The sequence below is a fragment of the Oenanthe melanoleuca genome, chromosome 2 (assembly GCF_029582105.1).
Source record: "Oenanthe melanoleuca isolate GR-GAL-2019-014 chromosome 2, OMel1.0, whole genome shotgun sequence".
In the NCBI taxonomy this organism is placed as follows: domain Eukaryota; kingdom Metazoa; phylum Chordata; class Aves; order Passeriformes; family Muscicapidae; genus Oenanthe; species Oenanthe melanoleuca.
This window is the reverse complement of record NC_079335.1, coordinates 33,879,941-33,905,601: the sequence shown is the minus strand read 5'-3', so window position 1 is coordinate 33,905,601 and position 25,661 is coordinate 33,879,941. Positions and strand designations below refer to the sequence as shown.

The 25,661-nt window shown below is 39.9% G+C and overlaps 1 protein-coding gene across 1 annotated transcript in view; it reads right to left on the bottom strand.

Moving 5' to 3' along the window:
* The window catches only part of CPA6 (carboxypeptidase A6), an 80,443-nt gene extending 70,356 nt beyond the window's left edge, over positions 1-10,087 (bottom strand). Inside the window, exon 1 of the mRNA XM_056486094.1 lies at positions 9,763-10,087. Within this exon, the coding sequence (XP_056342069.1) occupies positions 9,763-9,875 (113 nt within the window). The 5' untranslated portion in view covers positions 9,876-10,087. The remainder of the gene's footprint in view (positions 1-9,762) is intronic.
* Positions 10,088-25,661: the final 15,574 nt, after the last annotated feature.

Sequence of the window (25,661 nt, the reverse complement as noted above, 5' to 3'; positions counted from 1 at the left end):
ATTACTTAGATTTTATGTTCTGTTAATGATCTCCATTTACATTTTCTGCCATTGTTGCTACCACAGGCAGATGGATCAGAGATCCAGCCTGTTGATAAGGGAGCAGGATAAGGACATGCTGTGCTGTCTTTGTGCTGCTGGGTGTGTTTACACTGTGAGTTACTGGCAAGGACACGAGCTCATTCTGCAGAGAGAGCAGAGTTACCAGCCCAGACTTGGCACTGTGCTTGCACAGTGACTCCTGTTATTTGGTGTAAATTTTGGGCAAAGCTTTAGTGTTTTTGGCTGCTTCTGCTATGCAGTTTGAGTATTATTTCCCTGAAAGGTGAAAAAGTTTATTTCCCTGAAAATATGAAATTGTGCTGTGACAAAAAAGACAGAGCTATTAATAAAATATACTTAATTAAATGCCTTTCCTGCTTTCTTGACATGCAATATCTACTGTTTGCCTAACACCAAGCTATTTAATGAATAGAGGCTATTTTTTCTGTAGCTCCATCATGCCAGTCTTGTTCATTGTGTAAAGAAGGACTTACAGCTTCTTCAGACATTAAGCATAATGAAATCCCTTTGTTTCAAAAACCCACAGGATGGTTAAATTTTTCTTTGGTTTTGCACTTTCAGAAAAGTACTTATTTCAAAAAAAGTATCCTATTCTCTCTTTGATTCTGAAACACTCTATGTGATTGTTTCATTGACATAGGTCTGGAGAGGAATCTGGCAGCTGGGACTGATCAAGGAGCCAAATTCTGCTGAGGTAAACCCACGGTGTGCTCCTTGGAATACACACCTGGAATTAAATGGTTTCAGACAAGTGTCCCCAGTGCACAGGGAGACTAAGAGACTCAAGGTACACTGGCAGGTACCAAACCCCAGCCAGTCCTGCCTCCTCCCCATGCCAGCACAAACACAGAGGCTCTGCAGCAGCCTGATAAGCTGTCAATTTGTTCTGGGAGAAGAAAATGAAGAAGTATTGTTTTGTTGGTTTTTTTTTTGTTGTTGTTTGTTTGTTTGTTTTTTGTTTTTTGTTTTTTTTTTCCTCTCTGTGCTCCTGGAATTGTCTTGCTGTAGGCAGAGAAGTGCCAGTCCCTGAGCAGAGGCTGCACATCTGGAAGAGCAGCAGCACCACTGACTGCCATGGCAGCAGGTGGCCACTAGTGTGGGTTAGCAGGGTTTGGCTGCCTGACTGCAGCCTCAGAACAACATCTGGTGGTAATATTGGTAGGAGTAGTGTGGAATAAATGGAAGAGTTTTTCATTAGGCCTGCTAAAGTAATTTAGAATAGTTTGGCTTGGAAGGAACCTTTGAAAACCATCAACTTCAATGCCCCCAGAGGGACATCTTTCACTAGCTCAGGTTGCCCAGAGGGGTGGTAGATGATCCATCCCTGGAAACTTTCTAGGTCAGATTAGATGGAGCTCTGGGCAACCAGAGCTTTTCCAGTACATTGTTCCAGTGTTTCAGTATTCTCATTGTAGAAGATTTCTTTCATCTACCTCATCTAAATCAACCCTCCTTTAGTTGAAAACCATTACCAATATTGTCATATCACTACAGGCCCTGCTAAAAGTTTGTCCCCATCTTTGTTATAAGCCCCATGTAAGTACTGAGAACTGGCAACGAGGTGCCCCTGGAGTCTTTTTTTCTCTAGGCTGAACAACCCCAACTCTCACAGCCTTTCCTCACTGGACAGGAGTGCTCCACTCCTCTGACCATTTCTGTGACCCTCCTCTGGGCTTGTTCCAGCAGGTCCATGTCCTTCTTTTGTTGGGGTCTCCAGGGCTGGATGCACTGGAGCACTGGGGTCTCAGAGACTGGAGCACATGGGCAGAATCACCTCCCTTGACCTGCTGGCCATACTTTTGTTGTGCAGCCCAGAATATGACTGGCTTTCTGGTCTGTGAATGCCCAGAACTTATTTTTAATCTCAACTAAAAAGAGCTCCTTTTTTTAATCTCTGAGTCAACCATGAGGTGCTGCTAACTGTATCCTTACTATTCTGAAGATATTTGAAATACAGTATAAGAAATAGTAAGTTTTTCTTAGAATATTTTTACTATAATAAACCTCCTACAAAGGCATTTTCCAGGTCTTACTGTGGGAGTCTCCCCTGTATCACAGCCTTAACTGAGCTGCAGAGCATAAAGAAAAGAAAAACTATTTTGATTTGGTAGGATACATCTGTTCTTTCCACAGCTGTATTTAAGCAATCTAGAACTTCTTTTCTTTGGAAAATGCTGTTCTGTATATTGTTTTGTGGGGTAACTTTATGTTGTGGATTCTCTTTAAATAAATACACTTTAAGTCCCATTGTCCCCCAGAGGAAGAGGAGGCTCAGCAGAGCATTGTTCTCCAGAGCATTCAGCCTGCACAGGCAGACACAGAAGGAAAGGGTTCATGCTCCCTGTCCACTGCTGGATTCCAGCTCCCACCCCATCCTCCTTGTTTGGCAAGTTCAAGGTACAAAATAATAGAAAAACTGGAATTTATTGTCCCCATCCATTTGTTGGTCTAAATATATTTTCAATTCAGACTACTTTGGCTTACCTATCCTTAGATGCCTTGCATGAAATGCAGTTTTGGAGCTTTGCAGATACTTTCCTGAAAATCACTGTCTGTTTAAGGTCTGAATCTGATCTGATATACTGAGGTGCAAATTACTAACACCCTTGAAATTCACCCATCTTTTGCTGTAATATCAACATCAAATCAGAACCATAACTTTGTACCCATATGTATAGCCATGTGAATGAAGCCTCAGAATCATAATTAACTGAAAAAGAACTAGAATTAAGTTTAATTGTCTCCAGAATTTTGCTGACTGTGGATTTGTTCTCACAAATCCGAGACCAGCAAAAAATGTGGGTGTTTTACCCACAGTAGAGTTCTCAGAGAGAGGTTTAATGTATAACTGTAATTATTGGTTCTCATTTTCCAGCTGAATCTGCCTACCATAAATAGGATGGAGAGCATGGGTTTTACTTGTTTTCTACATGAAAAATAATATTGAAAACTTAAATATGTAAATTAGGTGGACAGGGGACAGTAACCATGATATTTATTTTAAATTATTTTCTATTTCTATCTTGTATTGAGAAAAATTATTTTTAATCTCCTGCCTGGGAGCAAAACAAATCATACAGTAAAAATGCTGCCTGCTGACCTACACTGCTGTTGTCAGTTTTTAGTGCTATATGCATGCTCACAGCAGGTTTTGCTTGCAGAACTGAAGAGATGCCCAATATATGATTGATATAACTGCTCATTTCTTGACTTCTGCATGAGCATTATGCACACAGTGCCTTGTTAAATACCACAGAAGAGGGAATACAGTTTCTGTTATGTAAAATGAAGGAGAAAACCTAGGTGAAGAGCTGTTCTGCAAAACAGAAATGACAGAGTTTACCTCCAGGAGATAGTGAGAGATGATTGATGGTGTCCATTCACCTTCAACTGGATACAACAATAAGTGTTTCCTACAGCATTTTGACCATGTAAGGCCATTTCAGGCACGTGCATGACATTTTTATAGATACTAGAATTTCAGGAGACTAGACATTGGGATCCTGTTTATTGTGCAGTGTGAAATACAGTCCTATGCAGTGCATGAACCTAAGGGTTCCCTATAAAATATCAGCAGCGTATTCAAGAAAAGCATTTTAACCTCCCATTTTCAAATTCACTCCTTTCAGAACCCTGAGTTTCCTTCTGGACTAAAAGTAGGTTCCACTGTCTTTTATGTGAATTGCTCACATATTTTAGATTCTTTTTTTTCTTTAATAAAAATGTCAATATATATGTAATTTATATAGTGTCCATTCCCTGTTAAGTGCTTATTATATCCTTATTAAGTACACAATGTTCAGATTTAAGAACTTAATTTTAAGTTGCCTATGAGTGTGAACTCACAGGACCAGTACCTGTAAGTGAGTATAGTGTAGAAGTGGGAGGTTTGGAGTTCACTGTAACTGCTACCAGAAGCTCTGGGAAAAGCTGTATTTCTTTGCCTGCTTAGTTCCATGAGATAGTAAAGCTGGTGTATCCAAAGGGGATGCTTCAGACTAAGGGTCTAGGCAGATTTTATATGTGAATTCCTTATTTTTAAAAGTATATTTTTCTAAGTACCTCTTAGATGTATCCCAGGTTGTTTTATTTTTTGCAGAACACAATTGTTGTATTCAACTCTGAACATGAATTTTCTTTAATAATAGACTACATTCCCATTTGTAACATACACACTTCTAAAAACGAGGAAAGTGTAAGTGTTTACTGGAATTTCTTTTACACTTCCAAAAGAATCATTCTTACTGAAAAGCCATAGGTTCCATATAAGGTAGGAAACCTGGGACAGGTTCAAAGCTCCTAAGCATGGGTTCAAGCTTTGCCCATGTCATGATATTGTATGTTGCCTTACTTTCCATGCTTTTTCCCCATCTTCTCCACCTGCAGAGGTCAGAAGCCACTGCACCAGGCAATGGTGTCCCAGTTTGGATAAGTGTGGGAGCCAGGCTCACATGGTGACATGAACCTGTGTGTCAGTTTAGACACAGCCACAATAAACTGGGAGCCTCTTTGCCTAGCATGCACTTCACCTAGGTAGTGAGGATGTGAGTACTGTTGTTCCACTTATTTTTAAAAAGAAAGTAAAAAAGAGAGAGAAAGAAAGAAAGAACAACTGAAAGTCTTTGTATTTTTCATTTATAATGAGGAGGGCAGAGAAACTTTTAAACGTTTTCATGTTTGGACATAAAGGACAAAAGTAATCAACACTTGACAGTATTTTTTTCTCCTATAGGACAACATAAATATTATTGTGCAGGAGGAATATCAGGTAATGAGAAAGCACATAATTAGAGCTGTGGTGTTGGAACAAGAATAGGTAAGTGGTGCCAGGGCTGTTGTGGATTTCACTGATCTGTGCTGGTTTTAGGAATCAGTGGTGTTTGAGTACAGAATTATTGGTTATTTTAAAAAAATTATCCTTAATATTTTTTTTGCTAGAGAGCTCACAGTTTTTCACCTCTTAGAAGCTCCCTAACCATCCAGAGAAGCACTAAGTTTGGTTTTCTTCTGAATGAATATAATTACCTCCCCTCTCATGCTGTTGATGTGCTTTCCAAATGCTTTTTTGCCAGTTGTGTTCATGACATTTTACTTTGACTTGGGGGTGGGGAGAGAGAGCTGAGCAGCAGGGAGAAAGAACTTTTTTTACATAGCAGAGCTTTTAGTCCCTGATTAAAACATTTGGAAAAAATCTGCAGAGGGAATAGCACAGGAGGAGTTCCTTTCCACTTCTCCATTCTCTCAGCAACTCATTTTTGTCACACTCCCATGTGTTTTTTCCATGAGACAGAACAATTGCCAGCCATTGTGTGTAAGGTACTGTGGGATCAGAGGTACTTAGTTACGGTATGTAGGGGTATTAATGGGCATTAAAATACCTGAAATTTGCTGAATGCTCTCAGATTTGATATCTGTCCTTATCTACATGAACAGTTGGTTTATTCAATTTTCCGGATGCCGTGTCCCAGTAGCTACAGCACATTATATCTTGGATTACAGAGTATCTCTTTACTCCTCTGTTCCTTTGCTATCCACCTCCACATGGCTCCCAGGTACTTTTATGTGGTTGTTACACAGTAAGCATTTACCATAGCCTTCATCTGACCAAGAGAAATGATAATTACCTACAAAGTTAATGAATAACATTTTGGATGAGTTAGCATCTTGATCCAATACTTAAAAAGACCCAAATCTTGCAACAAAAAAACCTTAAGAGAAAAACTGGACAAGTTATTTCAGCCTCTGCCTGCACTTGGTCATTTGCAAGTGAGAGAAGAGGTGAAATGAGGAGCACTTCTGAAAAGGCTTTGGAAGAACAAAAATTCCAAAAAAAATTGGAAGAACAAAAATTTCTCCGATTTGGATAAATAAGAGGCAACATGCTGAGCCACCATGTACAGGTAGAGGTAGATGAACTGAAGTAAAAAGATCATAGTAATGATTTTTAAAGGACAAATGAGAGATATATTTTCTATTCTGATAAATCTTGACCTACTAATGGGAAACCATCTCCTTCTTCATAGGATTCCCAAGAGTAGGATGATTGTTGCATTGGTAAAAAACCCTCACAAAACTCCATCTGCTGCAGCACCCTGCTCTGTGAGGCTATCAAAAGGCTCCTACTAGATTCATTTTGTCTCCTGCTCCTGTAACTGGAAGAAACAGTGAGTAACTAATCTGTCCACTAGGTCCATGTGACTCAAAGTTTGCAGACAGCTCTTAGGGCCTAAATTGTTTCTACTGAAAACCAAAGTGTTCTAGTTTACTTCAGGAACTTGTATTTGGTTGCTTCTGTGTGAACTTCTGGTAACAGCCTCCTGAAAAATCCTCTTGAATATTCCACACCTACTCTGTCCGAACCCTGATGTGTGTCTCCCACTCACCACTTCCCCTGGATCCTTTGGGCAGAGCATACAAATGCAGGAAGGTAAAAGGTCTGTGTGAGTATAGTTTTGAATTTGCTGTTGGGTGGCTGATGACCAGTGTCTTCTGGAGTTCCTTCAGGAACAAGAGCACAGAGGCTGAACTCCTGCCTATTGTGTCAGGCAGAAGGCAAATACAACTGTCCTCAGTCTTTCCAAGAGCTCTGAGTGCTTCTTCCTCCTTGCTCAGACTCTTCAAATGCTTGCTGACTTCCCAAAAGTATCTAGAACACATTTACTTAAAGATGTGCCATGTGGCATACCTGGTCTGCTTGACATAGTTTGGAGAAACGTGCACTACCAGTTAATTGTCTTAGGTCTGAGTCCTAAGTTACAATTCCATGTGCCTCCTAGTGCTGACCAAAGTTTATGAGAAATACTTCCATTGCTTTTTTTTTTTTTGCCCAAACTATACTAATGCCTTTTCCTTTACAGTACAGCCTCTGATGCAGTAGAAATTATTAGGATTCACAGATGTTTCTTGGCACAAAAAGAAGTCCTTTTGTTGGGATCCCCCTTTTAATGGTGAACATTAGCAAACTATTCACCTCCTAACTGACCTTCTCAAAAAAAACCTACCATAATTTTTTCCCCTTGAGTGACAGTCAGGTTCAGTAGTAATGGCAATACTTGCTTGACTGTTTCTAATCAGTGGCACACAGAGAAGAATTTAAATTATCCTGCCCAGGACACTGTGATGATGACAGATGGACAAGATATATTCGTAATTCTGCAGAAACCTCCATGCCATTTCAAATTAACTTTCCATCATCTTTTATTGACACAAATAATGCCAGAATAGTAGAAATGGAAAATATTAGTAGAGTGGGGAAAATATTAGTAGAGTGGGAAAAATATTAGCTTATTTTTCCAGTTTGTGTTACACATGTGGTACACATTCTGGTTTCTGTTTCAAATATTGACTGCATTTTCAGCAGGGCTTGTAAAAGTATCTTGGCCCCCTACTACAACTGCCTATTGACCAAGAGTTTTTATAATTAACTCTAGCTATTTTTTTTTTGGCAGTGATTTTCTTGCCCAACTTTTGGAAGTTGATGAGAAGTCTCCTTTTTTTGGACTTGCGTCTATGCAAAAGTTTCTAAACCAGAGATCAACAAGGGAGAGTTTGGGTGGGTCTTTCACATGTCACCTTGGGAATAGGAAATTATGAAACAAGAAAATTATTTTTAAAACTTTGAACAGAATTGTTGAGTTACATTAATGAGCAGAGGTACAATAGCTGAATTTTTATGTATGCTATTTGAACCAACTTGATTATAGTTGATGATGTCACTTAAACCCAGAGGATAGTAGGATGTGTATTTTGACATTTCGTTAGAATTAGTAGGTAACTTATGTAATTAATATTCAGAAAAATTTAAGCACCAGCAACTCTGACAATGTTATTCATCTCCATGTCATCTGGAAACAAACAAAATGCTACCTTGAACTTAAAAAGTTCAAGACCACGGAGACCATGCCTTTACTATGGGACTCCAGACAGGGAGAATAGAGCTGTTGCACAAAACTTACAGCACGACCGTGGCTTTAAGGAATAGTTTAGTTTTCTGTCCTGCTGCTTTTTGGCATTGTCAGCACTCCTGACTGTGGTGGCCTGTTTGATTTTGCAGGGCAGACAGATACTGGGACACGAGGAACTGAACAGAGATGGCAAAACAGCTGTCAAGTGTTTAACTATTTTCTATCACTAATAGTGACCCAGGGGTGAATGGCTTCCTATCACATTACCAAATCCTTGAAGCTTAGGGAATGTTTATTTAAGCTTCATTTTAGTAGGGGAATTTCTATGCCTGGCTTGGCTACTCCAATAAGATAAAAACAATAATACAGCTCTTACCTCCACAGAGAGGTGTGCTTATCCTGATGAATTTGCTGGTCACTTTGAAAGAATTTTATACTGTATGTTGATTCAATACACTGGTTTCTAATACTCCTATATGTGACTGCCTTTTCACTTGCATCATAAACTTATTATGTTAAATACTTAGTAAAAACAAACTAAGCAAGTTCATTTTTTACCACTAGTTAGTTCAATCTTTCCCTTTCTAACACAAATTTGAACTGCTGTTGGAACAAAAAAGTCTAGTTTGAAATGCATGTGAAAGTTTTAGTCTCCACTTGCTTACAGCAAAGTTGAGTTCCCTTATGGCTTGAAGTTCTTATACATCCCTGATATGAGTGCACACTGTTCAGCTTTTTAGAAACAAATTAAAGTTCCAGTATAATTGTATCCTAAAGGAAAATACAAATCTTCCTTCATTTCAGAACACGGCGGAACCTCAAAACCTTTTATTTCCCCCCCGTATAATGGCAATTCCCTTTTCCACAAGGACACAAACTTTTTTTCTTTTCACGCAACGCAGCATCTTTCCTTTGGCTAGCAGGGACTCGCGGCACCTTTCTCAAGAACTACATGCTACAATCGCCAGCAAACCAGCCCACGGCCGGGTCGGCGGCGGGAGGGACCCCCGAGCACACAGACAGCAGCCGGCTCCGGGCAGCGGGGCAGGAGCGGAGCAGGAGAGATGCAGGAGTGGGACAGGGAGCGATGCAGGAGCGGTGCAGGGAGCGGTGCAGGGAGCGGGGCAAGGAGCGGTGCAGAAGCGGTGCAGGAGCGGTGCAGGAGCGGTGCAGGGAGCGGTGCAGGGAGCGGTGCAGGAGCGGGGCAGGAGTGGGACAGGGAGCGATGCAGGAGCGGTGCAGGGAGCGGTGCAGGAGCGGTGCAGGAGCCGGGCAGGGAGCGGTGCAGGGGAGCGGTGCAGGACGCGGGGCAGGGAGCGGTGCAGGAGCGGTGCAGGAGCGGTGCAGGAGTGGGGCAGGGAGCGGTGCAGGGAGCGGTGCAGAAGCGGTGCAGGAGCGGTGCAGGAGCGGGGCAGGAGCGGGGCAGGGAGCGGGGCAGGGAGCGGTGCAGGGAGCGGTGCAGGAGCGGTGCAGGAGCGGGGCAGGGAGCGATGCAGGAGCGGGGCAGGGAGCGATGCAGGAGCGGGGCAGGGAGCGGGGCAGGGAGCGATGAAGGAGCGATGCAGGGAGTGATACAGGAGCGGTGAAGGGAGCAATGCAGGAGAGATGCAGGAGCAGTGCAGCAGCGGTGCAGGGAGCGGGGCAGGGAGCGGGGCAGGGAGCAGTGCAGGAGAGATGCAGGAGCAGTGCAGGGAGCAGTGCAGGGAGCAGTGCAGGGAGCAGTGCAGGGAGCGGTGCAGGAGCGATGCAGGAGCGGTGCTGCGCGCCGGGCGGAGCGGGACGCGGGCGGACTTACCCGGCGTAGTGGCCGCGGAGCGGTAGCGCAGCCTGGAGGCAGAGCAGACAAAGGGGCAGGAGCCCGCGGAGCGGCATCGTGCGGGGCCGCGCCGGCACTGTCGGCACCGGCATCACCGGCAACACCGGCACCACCGGCGCCACCGGCACCGCGCCCGCCCCAGGAGGAGGCTGGTGCGCACACAAAGCGGGGACCGGAGCCGGAGCCGGGAGGAGCGGGGCGCTCCGAGGTGTCGCTGGCGGCCAGCGGCGAGGGCAGGGGGCCGGGGGAGGACACCGGGGGAGGACGCCCGTCGGCCGCCGCCCCGCCGCGCCTCGCACGGGATGGGGACGGGACGGGGACGGGACTGGGCGGGGAGGCCGGCAGCACTGGGGGAGGGCCGGGGTGCGGGGGTGCGAGCCCCGCCGCCCTGCCCTGCCCTGCCCTGGCCGGGGGGAGCCCGGGCCGGGGCCGGAGCGGGTGCGGCGGGGCGGGCTGCGGCCGCAGGTGCGGCGGGACAGCGGCCAGTGCCATCGGGGATTGTCGGTGAGCTTTCCCCGGCCGGGCAAGAGCTAAAGCTGAGACACACTTCCATGAAACAAAGAGTTGTGGAGAGTCCATCAGGAACCATAAAGGCAGGAGAAAGTGGGACTTCAACTTAGCGGTGTGGTCAAAATCTTGCGTCTGAGTAGTGAGAGTGGAAGAGACACTGATACAACAGAATGTGTTAAAAGCCCAGAATGTTTTTTAAACTGGTCTTTTACTGTCTCTTCCACACTGATGAGGATGAAAGATCCATGTAAAGATAAATAATTGGATCACTGAGAATAACAAAGAAAATGGGGTGAATTTTACTGCAAATAATTGTAGTTTATCGAAAACACATGGAGTGCCTGTTAAAGAAAGTGTAGGTAAAAATATGGGATAAATGGATAGCCCCTTTGATACCTTTATGCTGAATTAACTAAACAGGAGCAAAGAGTGTTTCAAACCCCACTGATTCTCAGCCTCTCTGAGAGCAAAGTGAACGAGTGGGCTGTAGACAAATAAAACCAGCTGACATTTGAACGTGTGAGAGCTACTCTAAATCCTTGTTAATGTTTCAGAAACACAGGGAGCCTTTTGAAAAAGAACTGTATTAAGCCACACACACTTTTTATTCTCTGGCTGAAAGGCGAACAAGCATTTTCCTTTGTCTCTTTTTCATACTGGCACCAAATCTGACAGTAGTTGTGTGATAGAGTCTGGAGGTGGAAAAGACTTTGTCCAAGGCAGGTTTATTCTCTTTGGTCTGGATATTGGTGTTCTCTCCCTTGAACTTCCCATCCCCCCATAACATGCCCCGCTTAAAATCTCAATTTTATTCCTGATGAGAATATGCAGAGGTGAATGTGTGTGTGTGCTTACATGCTGTGCATCTGTTGAAAACACTTTCCATTAACTACAGGCAAGCCCCCAAATCTGTTCTGTGAATCTTCAGTCCTATAATAAATGCAACTTCAACTTTACAAACATCTGTTTAATAAAAGCTCTGCTCTCTGTTCAGAAGTGACTTCAATGGTAGAGTAGAGCAAGTGACTTTTGAAGGGCATGGCTATGATATTAAAGCAAAACCCACTGCTTTATTACACACTTCTTACTGTGTATCCTTGCTAAACCTGAAGTGCATTGGTAATGCACTAATTTATTTAGATTTTTTAAAAAATGTAGTTTGGCTATTATTCTAAAGTATTTGCTTTCCAGATGAAAACCTGACTCTGAGTTAGTAGGAATTCTTCTTTTGGCATCTGATTGTAGAATAGTTTGGCTATTATTCTAAAAACTTTGCTTTTAAGAGGAAAACTTGGCTCCATTTGAGTTAGGGAGAATGAAATTATGGGCTTCTGTGGCTCTCCATTTCAGTCTTAAATCCTGCCTTCCTGCAACATTCCCTGAAAGTAAAATGCAAGAAAATATGAGATGGAAAGGGAATTCAAGCACCAAAACCAAACAGTGAAGGAAAGTAACACAATGAGAAATAAAAACTCAAAAAAAAGTGTCATTACCTTTGTTAATGTGTATTACTTCTGGAAGTTTAAAATACATATTAAATATAATTTTAAAGTACACTTCTAGCACTGTGGAAAAGCTGGAGATAGAAACAGCTGAAAAATACTGAAAAGAGCTTTAAGGGAGGTAGGTATAGTGAGGTGGATACAGGTTCTTTGATCCATCAGTTTAAATTGTACTATGTTACATGGCATACTGGAGGGAGGGCTGGAATTCTATCATGCTGGCAGCTAGGGAAGGATTAAAACACTGTAGTCGAGCCTGGAAGTTACATATGTGGTAAGTCTTTCCTGACAAGATGGGACAATCAAACTTGCACCCAGCTAAGTAAAGGACTGAGACAAAGAAAATTGGAGTTTCTTCTCCTTCTCTATTTGGAACAGTAAAGAGAAATTGCCAACAGCAAGGGAAGCCTGGTAGTGATAACAGCTTTGGCTGGAACAGAAGAGAGCAAGCTGAGATATGGTTTCCTTCCTAATGAATCAAGGTGTGGGATTTATCACAGCGTCCTACACTTTACAAGGAACACAGGCTGCCGGAACAGAGGCAACTCTACACAGTGTGGAAACAAGAAAGGCTTAATTTAAAGTGAGTGGGCAGGCAGCCTACATTTGGTTACCTAGACTTTAGAACATGCCACATGTTGAGAAGAACAGAAAAAGGACACTCGCTTCTCATGAGCATGTTTTACACCTTTGAGTTGTCCCAGCTCTCACCTTCATGAGAAGGTTGCATTGGCTTGAATAAACAATCCTTCCTGCACATTTGTTAGAGACATAACTGTTCAGAAATAGGAGTTTAGAAAAGGTTTACATTTTCTAGTTTAAATCATACCCATTAATGATAAACTAGACTAAGTGTATTCATGCTGGCATTTTCTGTTTCAACTCATTAAAAAAAATTGAAGTTGATGGAGTGCAATGCCCTTTTCAAGATCTGGTCTCCATTTTTTTAACTCCCACACAGACCTTGTCAGATGAAGGACAGTGAATGTGGCCCTGCTGATTATGTTCTAGATTAGGTTTGTGGTCTAAAAGAATGAATGTGGTATAATCCATGAATGAGTGCCATGGCTACTTAGCCTTAACTAACCACTCTGTGTAGTCAGGAGTGTTACAGCAGTGAAAAGGAGCTGATAACCTGAGAATTTCCCACTCCTAGGGCTTGGTTATTCAGGCTGTGCTGGGCTTTGCACTATCAGAGACCGGCTGCTGTTGGTACCTGAGACAGTTTTGTTACAATGAACTGGTGCTTGACATTGCCTTGGAGGGTATTCAGGTGTAATTGTCTTACTAAAATGAAGTACAAGTGTCTTTAGAAGGGGTGGACTTTGCAATTAAGAGACTTGACTTTGTCTTCAAAATACTTGGGGATGCTGCCTTGCCATAACTGAATAATTTTATTTGAATTTGTGTCAATGGCCCTGAACTTTTATAAAATGGTTAAAATTAAGTGAAAGAATGGCACTTAGAGAATTTCTGTCTTCTGCTATTATTCTGTTATTCTATGCAGGAGGACAGGAATACAGGTTAAATATTCTTTTCTGTTTTGTAGAACTGAGACATTTAAATATGGATTTTCTTTGGAAGCAGCTAAAGGAAAATAGGTGTACAATAGACAATTCATCAACAGATCAACCCTCCATAGAAGCCTTTAGGAACCATCTTGATAAATAACAACAGAGCACTCAGGTATGAGGTAAACTCATCAGTTATTGCAAAACTGATGTGTCTACTCCTTGGTATAGGTTTAGTCTTGGCTTTCTTTATTTGTATGGAATTCTTAAAGCTAATCATAGGAGAAAAAAGTCTTTAAAGGCTCTCTATCAGGCACCATTGTGAAGAAAAGATTTTTCTGTCTTGAGATTCTGCCTTGAGACATGTGGCAATATGGTTTCAAACTTTTTGGCCAAGTCTTCTGAAAAGAAAAAGCATTTCTCATGACAATAAGAGGTGTATATAATTGGACAAGCAAATTAGTGTCTAGACTTTGTCTCAGATGTCTCTACCCCGGCTAACAGACATAGAGAAACAATATAAAAATATACCCTATATTGAACTTACAGGATTTTAATATGAGCGAAAATACAGCCTTTTATTAGGCAAGAGATTACTCTATCTTTTTTGTTCTGCTGAAAATTTCATGCTGGGGAAATATGAAGATGGCAATTTAAAAATTTCTTGCGCCTCCTACACAAATCATGTGTATTTACTTTCTGTACAAATTATTTGTGTGTAGTAACACATTGCACTTGTATTGCACATTTCTCCATACTTCTCTGAACTTCTGTACTTTACAGAAAAGATCTCAGCCTTCCTCTAACTTCATGTAACCAGTATTTTGGAGTTGTTTTGCAGGTGGGCATATCAAGTTATGTGGAGGCTGGATAATTTGTCCCAGGAGTAGGAGCAAGTCTTTAGCAACTCTAAGTCTAGCATTTGGATTTCATGACTATAACCACTCAAGCATATAGAATTTTTGAATTTGTATTTGATTGTATTTCTAATTTAAAAGGCAAACATTCTGGTTCCCAGAGTCTCAAACTTGTCTTGGTGTACTTGGGCTTAGATACCATCTCACTTCTCTTGCTCTAAGGGTAGGTGACATATTCCCAAATAAAGATTTTAGGTCATAGAATCATAGAATCATAGAGGTTGGAAAAGATAACAAGTCCAACCATCAACTGAGCACTGCCAAATCCATTGTATGTTCAATATCTAGTTTTAAAATACACATTATTTGAAATAATTGGAGACCCAGTAATTAGTTTTTACAATGTTGAGAAGAAAGATAAATTATAACAATGTTTATTTTGAAACACTGCTAGAAATCTTCTGATTCAGCACTGCTGTATAGCAGCTACTGCCCACAAAAAATAGCAGGTGCCCAGTATTTATTTATAACAGCTGGCATTTGCCATGTATACACGTGAAAATATTGAGAAGGAAAGGGTACTTCTGAAAGAGTACATTCAGTACAATTGTGTTTAGTGTGGCTCCCAAAACAACTCCTGGCTGCAGACATTCTGCAGTGAACTATTATTATATCTTCTGGGAGGAAAGGGAACATGACGTAGAATATCGTACTGGAGGTAGGTGAAGCAGAAATCATGGAGTTGTTAATTTATCTGTCAGCTGCACTGGCATGAAAAGTGTCTTTCTTTCTTTCCTCCTCCTCTCTTTCTCACCCTTAACATTGCCTCATAATTATCAGGTCATTTTACCATCTGTGCCTGGAATGATATTTTGATTGTCCTCCTTCAAATTCGGATGCCTCAATAGCTTGAAGCTATATAATTAGGTAGCATGTACTTCAGAGCTTTATGCAACTGAAAGCTGAAAAATTCTGAAAAGACTGGAAAATATGAATGGTGAAAAATACTGGCATTACAGAATTCTGTAAGTCCTGAACATTAAAAAATATGCCAAATAAAATGCCAAAAAACAACCTGAACCCAACCCCCCATATTTGAGATTAACACCCCTCTTGAATTTTACAGCCACTGGGTTATTTTGACCAATATTATACTGACTTAACAAGAGTTGACTTTACAAAATTTTGATTGAGGAAAGAATTCATCATGAGAATTTAATAATTTCATCATTTCATCATTTGATGGAAGTTGTGGGATCCATATATTTTCACTGAAAGGTCATCTCTTGTAATGTTCTGTTGGGGGGGTGCTTCCTTTAAATGTGATCCTTTAAACATATTCATTTAATTTAAACATTTTAAAGAACAACCTATAAAGCTGTAAAACTCTTTATGAAGTGAAAGTATGGAAAATTGTTTAAAGAAAGAAAAAAATTGCTGAAGAGATCATTAAGTTTTCATCCAGGGCAGACCAAGCATTGTTTTTTCCTGATATCCATGCTGGTAATGCCATTTCACAGAGCATGACAGTGCAGGAAGGACACATGATACAGTTAAAAAACATTTTAGATTACAGTTCAACTTTTTGCCATTGATAGGCAGAGTTATCTGAATGTGAATGCAGTATCTCTTTTCCTTTTTAGAATAAGTACCTGGTGTTTTAGAACTCAGGTGGCATGTAGTCTTCACTCATTGCTTTCTTAAATGTGGTGATTTCAGGTGTGACACTAGTGACTGAGACAAAGATGTGCAATTTTTTTTCACCTTATTTTTCCTTGGACTGATTAAAATTCCCTTCAGAAGCAAATGTCACAGCCCACTCACCCCCTGCCAGTGTAAAAATGTCCTTATCTCTTGATAGGCTGTTCCAGTGTTGGTGAAACAAAAGAAACCCAACTTGGAAGCAATATATTAGGGAAAAAATGGGGTTTCAGCTGCTGTGTTGCTGTCCAAAGAGGTTAGCACATGAAAACAGAGCATGAGCAGACAAGCAGAGTAGAAAATACCTTCACCCCATAGGAGCCTGTTGAACTGTTTTTCTTCCCTTTTCAACCAGCAGACCTCAACTTGGTAACCAAGTGATGGCTTTCTCTGTTTTTTCTTAATACTATTAAAAGTGTTTCACATATCATCCTCCAATCTCTGTGTGACTGTAGAAGGAGGATAATCCTTTGTGGTAACATTTAGCTCAGGTATATGTGCAGTTGAAGTATAGTAGGTAAGTTCTCCAGGTAAAAAACTCAATTCAGATTCATGATTAGCTCAATTATTCTATTATCAGATCAATTACCTTGCTAAACTCTAAATGTTTGTTTGTTTGTTTGTTTGTTTGTTTGTTTGTTTGTTTGTTTGTTTGTTTTTCCAGGTCAGATAGTGTCCTGCTTTCCTGCCCACATCTTGTGCCTGACATATCAGACAAGCAATGAATATTTTTGAATCTGGGCTCCATAGAGCAAAAACTTTCCTTATTCTAGAATAGACACCAAAAAAGAGCTTTGGGACCTTTTCCCTGGAAATTAATTATAACTTTCTACCCTCTATTAATGCAAAACTTAGTAGTGAAGATCCATATGAAGTGTCAAGTGTAGTTTTCCTAAGCAACATCTTCATTAATATGGAAGTATTTTGGCTTAATACCATTTTGCATTCTGTCATGCAGCTATCACTGGATATAAACAAGTGACTACATCTGAGAACATAGTTGTTTCAAAGAAAATACAAAATTAGTCTGCATATACTTTGGTCAAATTTTGTCAAATTGGTTGATATATCTCAAAGAATTAAATAATCCATGCACCATGGGAACTGTTTCCATAGCAAAAAATCTCTTAGCTCAGAGACCATTCTCCTGGATTAAATCCAAGGATTTAAACTGATAATCTAGAGCTTTCTCTAGCAGCTAGAAAGGTCAATACTTATGAGGAAATTGCCACACAGCTTTCTGAAGGTTGTACCATCCCACCACTGGAACATATTCTTACCCTCAAGAACAAGAGGAGTGCCATGATGTTTCCTTTCATTTCACACATCTTTGACATTGCAAATGCCAACAGGTGTTTAAAGGCAGTGCCACATTCTGGCAGCATCTTCAGCTACCTGCCAGAAATACAGATAGCTGCTGTTGTCATAGAGTCTTCCTCTGTAATGCCTCAAAAACCTTTGAGAACAATTTATTTTATGGCCTGAAGACATCATTCAATGTTTTCTTTTTCCCAGGAAATTGGACAGAACTGCCTAAAACTTCATCCTGGTTCAGCAGTGAAATAGGTGCAGTGATTAAAAGGAAGAAGCAATATGTAACAAGAAAAAAAGAGGAATATATGCCAGTGGATGCACATATTCCACACTTCATAAATTCTGAGTTGTAATAGGATTTAAAACCATCAGGAAAAAACTAATGACTGGCAAGCCAAAGCACAAAAGGGTTTAAATACATTGAGTACTGTGCAAATCCTAGCTGCAGCAAAGAGGCACTGCTGGATGGTTAAATTATTAATAATATGCAGAATTAATGTAAGTGTTCAACAGCGAAATCTGTATTTGTAAGAAACAAGAATAATCATTATGACCTAATACTTTAAGAGAACTGGGAGTCATTTGAGCAGTGATCAAGGAGGATCATGAACAATATCTAGTAAGGGATAAAGAAAATATTAATCATCATTGCCAGAGAAGCTGTATCCTGACCTTTCATGATTTTAGATAAATAATGGTTCTCTGCAAAGTTTATGGAAAAGTCAAATACTGTTCCATATTATGTATTACAAAGGCAGAGTAGCTGATCCAGGTAAGGTTGTTGGTCTGACATGTCCTAGGGAAGACAGGAGTGGCTTACACGGTGCAATTAGAAAAAAAGTCTGAGGACTGGAGTGGAAGTAAAAAGGAAGTTTGTCATTATGGATTGTGAAAAAAGGCACATCAAAAGATTTAAATTAAGTATATTTGACACTTGTTCACAAGTATAAGCTACACCTCTTAGAGCTGGGTTGATTGCTATGTAAGTGCAATATATTCCAACTTTTTAGAAGTACAATACACTATTTAATTTTGCTCCATGTCCTGAATAGCACAAATCAAGAATAGTTATATACAATATCACTAAAGTGCAAACTCACAGGTTAAGAGATTACTTAACAGGAGAACAAAGGAAATTGGGGTTATTAGGAAATTGAAATTAATGGGAACCATCTAAGCAAGCCTCTATAGATATGTGTAATAAGTCTGATCTACTGAACTGAACCAGTACAAAAAGCATAGGGACAATGAATTAAAGAGAATAATTTGGGCAGATTAAGTTCAATGTGATAGCTGTAAATGGATAATTTATAACATCTAAGACAAGTGTCCTCTGTTTGCTAGGATCTACAATAAATGTGGAAGGAACCATCAGCTGAAGTAGTTTAGTAGGATATAGGGATTAGTCGTGCTCCCATTACCAGAGGCTGCTTGAACTCCCAATGATAGAATCAGGTGTTGAAAAGCATCTTAGATATCATCTATTCCCAACCACTCCATGTGCAGGGACACCTCCCACTAGACCAAGCTGCTCAAGCCTTATCCAAACTGACTTTTGAAGACCACTAGGGTTTGGGTATCTACCACCTTCCTGGGCAATCTGTCTCAGTGTAAATCTGTCCCTCACAGTAAAAAATTTCTTCCTAATATATAACCTGAATTTTCTGTCTTTCAATTTACACTCATTGCTCTTTGTCCTATCACTACAATGCCTGATGGAGAGTCCCTCTTTGCCTTCCCTGTAGGCTCCCTTCAGATACTGGAAGCTTGTGATGATCACCCACTGCTTATAAAACATCAATATGAAAGAAAAGTCACTAGATGAAAATGATGCCACAATATTTTTTTGTAGATATTTACCATGCTGTTGGAAGGCAGTGGCTGGAGCCTGAGGCTAAGAATCTGAGGGATTTTGACTGATCTTGCTGCTATCCCTATGATGATCCTGCACAAATTACATCATCTTCCTCAGCTTAGGTTTCCCTGTCTAGAAAAGAGGTATAATGATACTCACAATTTTCAAAGGGCATTTGATGAATAGTGAAAAGTGCCAGCTCATCTTACTGGCTCTGTATTATCTTCACTACAGCCCTGTGAGATGGATGCAGCTGGTAACTGCTCTAAAATATAATTCTGAAAAAGAAACAGACCACTGAACCCTTGATGAATGTAAAAGTGAGACTCAACCAAATTCTAAGAAGAACTTCACTGGGGTTAGAAATTTGTGGAATCAGTTCTACCATTTTTTTAACCCTTTGTGAGCTCCATTTAATTACTGAGCTTATTTGTGTGTGTTTGAACAGTCATTCTCTGAGAAACATTTTTGCTTTAAAAACTTAAAAATCTGTTCTGCTTAATTTCAGAATCCTCTCTATATGCCTCAATTTGCTTTGATCACCTGATACACAGAATGTCAGACATTTGTTTTTTCAACTGATTTATTGAGAAGGCTGTTTTGACCCACAGAAAATATTTACTTCAATCTCCTGCCATCTAGTGTCAGAAATAAAGCATTTGCACTTCCTACAGCTGATGTGAGCTCTGGCTTTAATATATACATTGCAAAAACTATAAAATATCCCAAGTAATTTTTTGTCAGTGCTTAGCATGTTAGCATGATAAAAATACATGTATGCTTACATATGCATATATGAAAAAAAAATCTTTTCTCTATTTATTGGTTCCAAAGTATGCACTAAACCCATGCTTCAGTCTTTGGGATCTGTTTGGCATTGAAGCAAGGTGCAGGTTTGTGCCTGAGCAAAGCATAGTTTAAGAAAACCCTCTATGGTCAACGAAGAAGGCATGCATAATTTTGTGTATATTTTGGGGGTTGCTCTGAAATAAATTAACCAGTGCTCAGTAAAATGTACTTTGCTAGTTTCTTCATTGTCTTGGTGGTGTCTTGAGACATTCTGTTGTTGCAGCAGCCTGGGTGGAGGTTTTGGAAGGCTTCCACATCAGCTCCTAGCAGACCAGCTTCCTCACTGAAAGACTGGCTTGCCAGAGAGAAAGGGAGGCAGGCAGGAAACTCCTGGGGCACTTCAGTGGGCCAGTGCTTCCTTTAGTGCATCCTGTTAGAATTTCCCATCCATCAGTGTATTTGTTCACTCTAATTGTCCTTTAGTTCTCAGGTCTTCTAGTAATCAGTGACTGCATCTCTTTTTCCTCACTCTTTGCAGTGAGTGAATCATTTGCAGATTCCTTTCAAGTTCCTCTCTCTTTTATCCTAGCTGGCTTTTCCAATTGTCTCCTGAGCTCTCAGCCTCAGGTGATTAGATTTTATTCAACATAGCAATTTCTTATTTTTTTCTTAAACAATTACCTGGATGCTTTTTATTTTAACATTTAGTATAATAGTGTGATATACTGTCATTAATTTGTACAAATACAATTTAATATAATAGAGTTTAAACACATTGTAAAATGCAGTTGATTTTTCAGGTATGCATCCTCACCTTACTTGGCATTATAAATGAAACCAGTGAAAATACCTAAGGTTAGGGAAAAAGATTTGTCAGTATACCCAAGAACATTGGTACAATTGCTGAAACTACCCTTTGATCTTAGCAAATAAAGGTTAGCACTTACTGCTTTCAAAATGTCATGTCTTAGTGTCCAATGTCTCAGTGATAAATGGCAATTCAACTGTCTTACTCCTTTTCTTGGAGAGGAGGGGTTTGTTGTTCAATTTAAGGCTCCATCCAAACCCATTAATGTCTGTGCGAGGAAGATATTAACTGGGAGTGCATGGGGGGTGTTCAACACAAGTTGTAATGGGAAACTGTGGAGATAACAATACAGGAATGATAATGTTTTCCACTCTTTTCCTTCCCTAGACTTCTTTATTTGAACATTTGTTGATAGAGTTGCCATGTAATGGGTATTCCTCGTGCCTGGGACCATTTGTACAAATAATGCTTTAAGTACAGTAAAGTGAGTAAAATGGAACACCAATGTATAAAGACTTACAGGTTATATTAAGAAAGTTTTTGGGAAAAGTCATCCATAGAGCTGTCTGAATCATCCCCACTATACTTGTATGTAAAGTTACTGTCTTGGTACCATCTTGTTTTCAGACCTAGTGTTTTCAAGACTCCTTATTCCCAGTGCCAGCCTTGGGAGTTACAGATTTGAGCCAGAGCATGGCTATTACCTGAAACAGTTTATTTAAATTACTGGTACTACTATGTCTATGCAGCACTGAAATTCTACAGTATCATCATTACAGTTGTACCTGTGATAACATGTTCATATCCCTCAGTAAAGAAACTGATTAATGACATGAAGTTTAGCTGTAAAAAATTAATGTTCAGAGATGACAGAGAATTGTCAGCTAGATCAATCCCTCTTCTCTTAAGAGTGTTGGATTTCAGGAGGTTCCTAACCTAACCTTCTGCTCAAGAGGCATATATATGAGGTGAGACTAGGGCTTTATCCAGTCTCATCTTGAAAATATGTAAGAACAGATACTGTGCTTCCTCTCTGGCAACCTCTTTCACAGTCACTGTCTCGATAGTGAGAAAGATTTAATTTGTATATTTGAACTTCTCTTGTGTCCACCTATCTGTTGTTCCTTGTGTTCCCACCATGCACTGCTGTATTAGCCTGTCTCTGTCTTTTCAGCAATCTCCTCATAGTTACTGGCAGGGAATTATTCAGTCTCCTCCAAATCTGTCCTTCTCAAGGCTGAAGGTCCAGATTTCTCACTCTCCTCTCACAGGAGTGTTCCAGCCTTTCAGCATTGTGCTAGCTCTTCACTGGATGTGCACTGGTTTAATTATTGCATTTTCTGTATCACTGTGTTTCTGTATTACTGTGTCCTAAAACTGGACACAGTGTTCTAGATATCATATAGCAAGTGCCAAGGGGAGTAATGACTACCCTCAATCTGCTAGCACATGCCTGTTAACATAGTCCAGGATGCTGCTTCCTTGTGTGCTTACTAAACTTTGGATTGACAGCCCTTTCAAGTTTGTAGCCACCATTTCATTCTTATTTCAGGTCAGAGAGTCTGAGATCAAAAAAAGAATATATTTTAATTCTGGGGCAAAGTGACCTGGCATAGTGGCAAGACAAGCTCCCATAAAGTTTTGACAGACACAGTGTTATTGCAATGATGAGCTCCTGTAACCCAAGATATTTGGAAAATAACATATAATTTACTTCCCTTAAAATTTATCTCCCTTTGAGCTTTGCAGGTTTATACTTACAGACAGATATATATCTATAGCAAGACTGGGTTGTAACACTTATGCCAGTCTGCAAGACTCTTGTGATGAACAGGCACATGTCAATGTGCTTTTGTGTCAAGGAGGCTTTGTGGGAAGGAAATTAGAGATTTAATAGAGTCACGAATCTTCCCAACACTTGTGATGAAGGAACATATAACAGGCAAAGATCACCCACGAATTATTCCTTCCCCTTCAGCAAGAGGAAATTGGAAGAAGTTTGTGCCTATGCTGAGTCACAGAGTCTTTTGCAGGCTGCAGTTGGACAATGTATTTCATGTTCATCTCATTTCTCGAGTTCTCTAAAGACTGACTAGGAGCAGCACTGTAGAAAAAACTAAGATCACTGCTGAGTGATATTTCTGGCCTGTGACTTTTTAACCTGATGTTTATTTTCCAGTTGTCACATGGATTTTCTTTGAACTGAGGTGCAAAATGGATAAACATTTCTGTTTAAACTAAAGTCCATTGAATACTGAGGTAGGATGAGCTCTCCATTAGTACAGTCCCTCAGTAGCAGCTGGCAGATTGATACCTTTTATATGTTCTGCCCAACTTGTTTACTTGAACTAAAACTCACAGAGCCCTATTAGTTATGTAAATAATGTCTGGCATTCAGAAACAGGATATGCCTCTTGGATTCCATGGAAAAGGCATTTTGAGCTTTTGACAAGGCACCACAGAATCTTTGATTAATTTCCAAGCACATGCAGATAAATATATTTCCCTTAAATTAAAGTGATGGCAAATGAGAACTTAGCACCTCATTTAGCCTGGTATAAATAAGTCCCTGGTTAATTTTAAGAAGACTGGTTTCATTTCTACATATGTATACATGCATTTTATTTGCTACATTCACATTTTAGCAGACGAGAAATAAGTTAGTAAAAAGCTTTTCTGGAACTGCAATAATTGTCACTGCCAACCATTTTTTATTCAAGAGTATTTAGAAGTCCTGTGACACTTGAAGGAAAATCATCAAAACTAAAAGAAACAAAATACCAAAATTGCTTTCGAGACCACATTGTCAGCTGCTGTAGGAACCTAAGATAATGTGCTGAGGATGGAGCAACATCATGCTGTTTTTATACCTCACTGATATCTGTGAAATTAATTATTTTATCTTCTTAAAAAGCTTTGCCAAAGAATGGTTGCATTAGTCCCTGTATCTTTGGCTTATTTATTTATATTATTTACTATATTTTTATATTATTTACTATAACCAAACAGACTGTAAACAGGCTATTTGGGTTACTTGAGTAACCCAGATTCTACAGGAATTGTGGACCTTGAAATTCTAACTTAAGAAACATCAGTGATATTTGAACAGGACCTACCAGATGCTTTTGAAATGGCATAGTGTTTCTCAGAATCACTTTAGTCTGTATAATTGGTTGGGTTTTCTTTAGAAGAAATGGCACTAGCACTGAAGTTAAGGGGCTTGTAGAGAAGTGTAATAGCAGAGAAGGTAGAAATTATAGAGATTCTTCAGGGGTCACTAATGTGTTGACTCCTTTGTAATCTTATCTTCTTTGATAGAAAGTGATGGAGCAGGTTTCAGCTTTGAACATGATGAAAAGTCATTTTGCTAAGCTGTTTAATCAGTAAGAAAGGACCTTAAAAAGAGAACAAGGTAACAAACAGGCAGATGTTATCACATGCTGAAAGCTTGTCAGAAAGAAAAAAAATTAGCAATCAATATATAAGAGATCTTAGGAATCCACTTTTTGCCTGAATAGCAGAAGTAGGAACGCAAATGAGGAAAATTTGTCAAGGTATGCCATTTGCTTTACATTCTGGTATGGCTGTGGAGAACACTGCAGTGGTATTGGAGATTCTAAGCATCAAGAAAGTATTTTAAGGCAATCCCTTGAATGTAGGTATTCTTGCAAATACCTCTGCTATTATCACAAAATCACTCAGACCACATCTAAAAATTCTTACATTCCAGGGAGAACTAATACATGATGTACACAAATGTACACTGCTTACTTTGCAAAAAGAGCTATTTTGATTCTCTGTGACATCAAGTTCCTTCATGGAAAGCATTTAAGGTGCCTTAGGATGTGTGTGCATGGTTTGGAGCACAAGGATTTGCTAGCATGCCATTTAGGCTTGTATGGGTCAGCTCCTGGATAACACACGTGGGATCAGGATCTGGTCTGCTATATTTTATCCAGTGATTAACCAGATTACTGTAAGTGTTTCCATCCAGTCTTGTCACTTATCTATCAAAAGTACCTGTGTTTCATAATCAATATATTCATTTTGTGTTCTATAAGCTGCTTAATTTCTTTACCTACAGACACTTGCAGTAGAAAAATATAGTTCCACAATATTAAAAAAATACTGCAAGGTTTGGAGAATGTATCCCTGGTCTTTACCATAACCAAAACATTATGAATAATATATACACCCAACCATGAAATGGCCACTGAGAGGTTTAATGAGCACATTTCACTTTAGTAGGGTAAAGCATTTTATTAAAGAGTTTTCATAGACCATAGTTTTTTTACCATCATGATAATTTCTAAATTATTTTCCTCCTCAAAGCATATGGAAATTTCCATGCTATGATCATGAATAAGATTAAGAGTATTAATTCTATTGGTAGCATTTTGTTATACTACTTGAGTCAGAATATGGTAATGACTAAGCTACTGCAGTTTAATGGGAGATTCATTGTGGCTGTGACAGAGTGGAACAGTGTAAACCAGCAAGCTGCTACAAAGCAAAGGTAGCTGGGAATGAGTTCTGCAATAGGGGATCCCACCACTGTCTGCAGTATAACTGCAGTGGATGCAGATAGGTGGTGCTTTTCCTTCCTCCTTTCCTTTGTTCCCCACACTAAATTTATCTAGTTATATACCTCATTTCTCAGAACCAACATCTGACTTTTTTTTTAATATGTTAATCACGTCAAAATAGGTGCTACCTGTTTCTCCAGCTCTTGTTGTTATTATATTTCTTTGCAGGTGTGTTGAGCTATCAGGCTGACAAGGCAGCTGTTGTCAGGTAAGCCTGGGAAACCAACAAAATCACAGAGGAAGTCACAGAGACATCATACCCTGAGGTACATCCAATAAAAATAACAGCTTTTCTTGCAAGTCTCTGATATAAGCAATTTGACACTGTTCTTCATTGAGAATTAAATGCATAACTAAGGAATATTTTTGAGCAGTCAAACACAAAGTAAAAAACTAACAAAAATATCCCACAAGTTCCTGTTATTCTTCTTACTGTACATAGTGC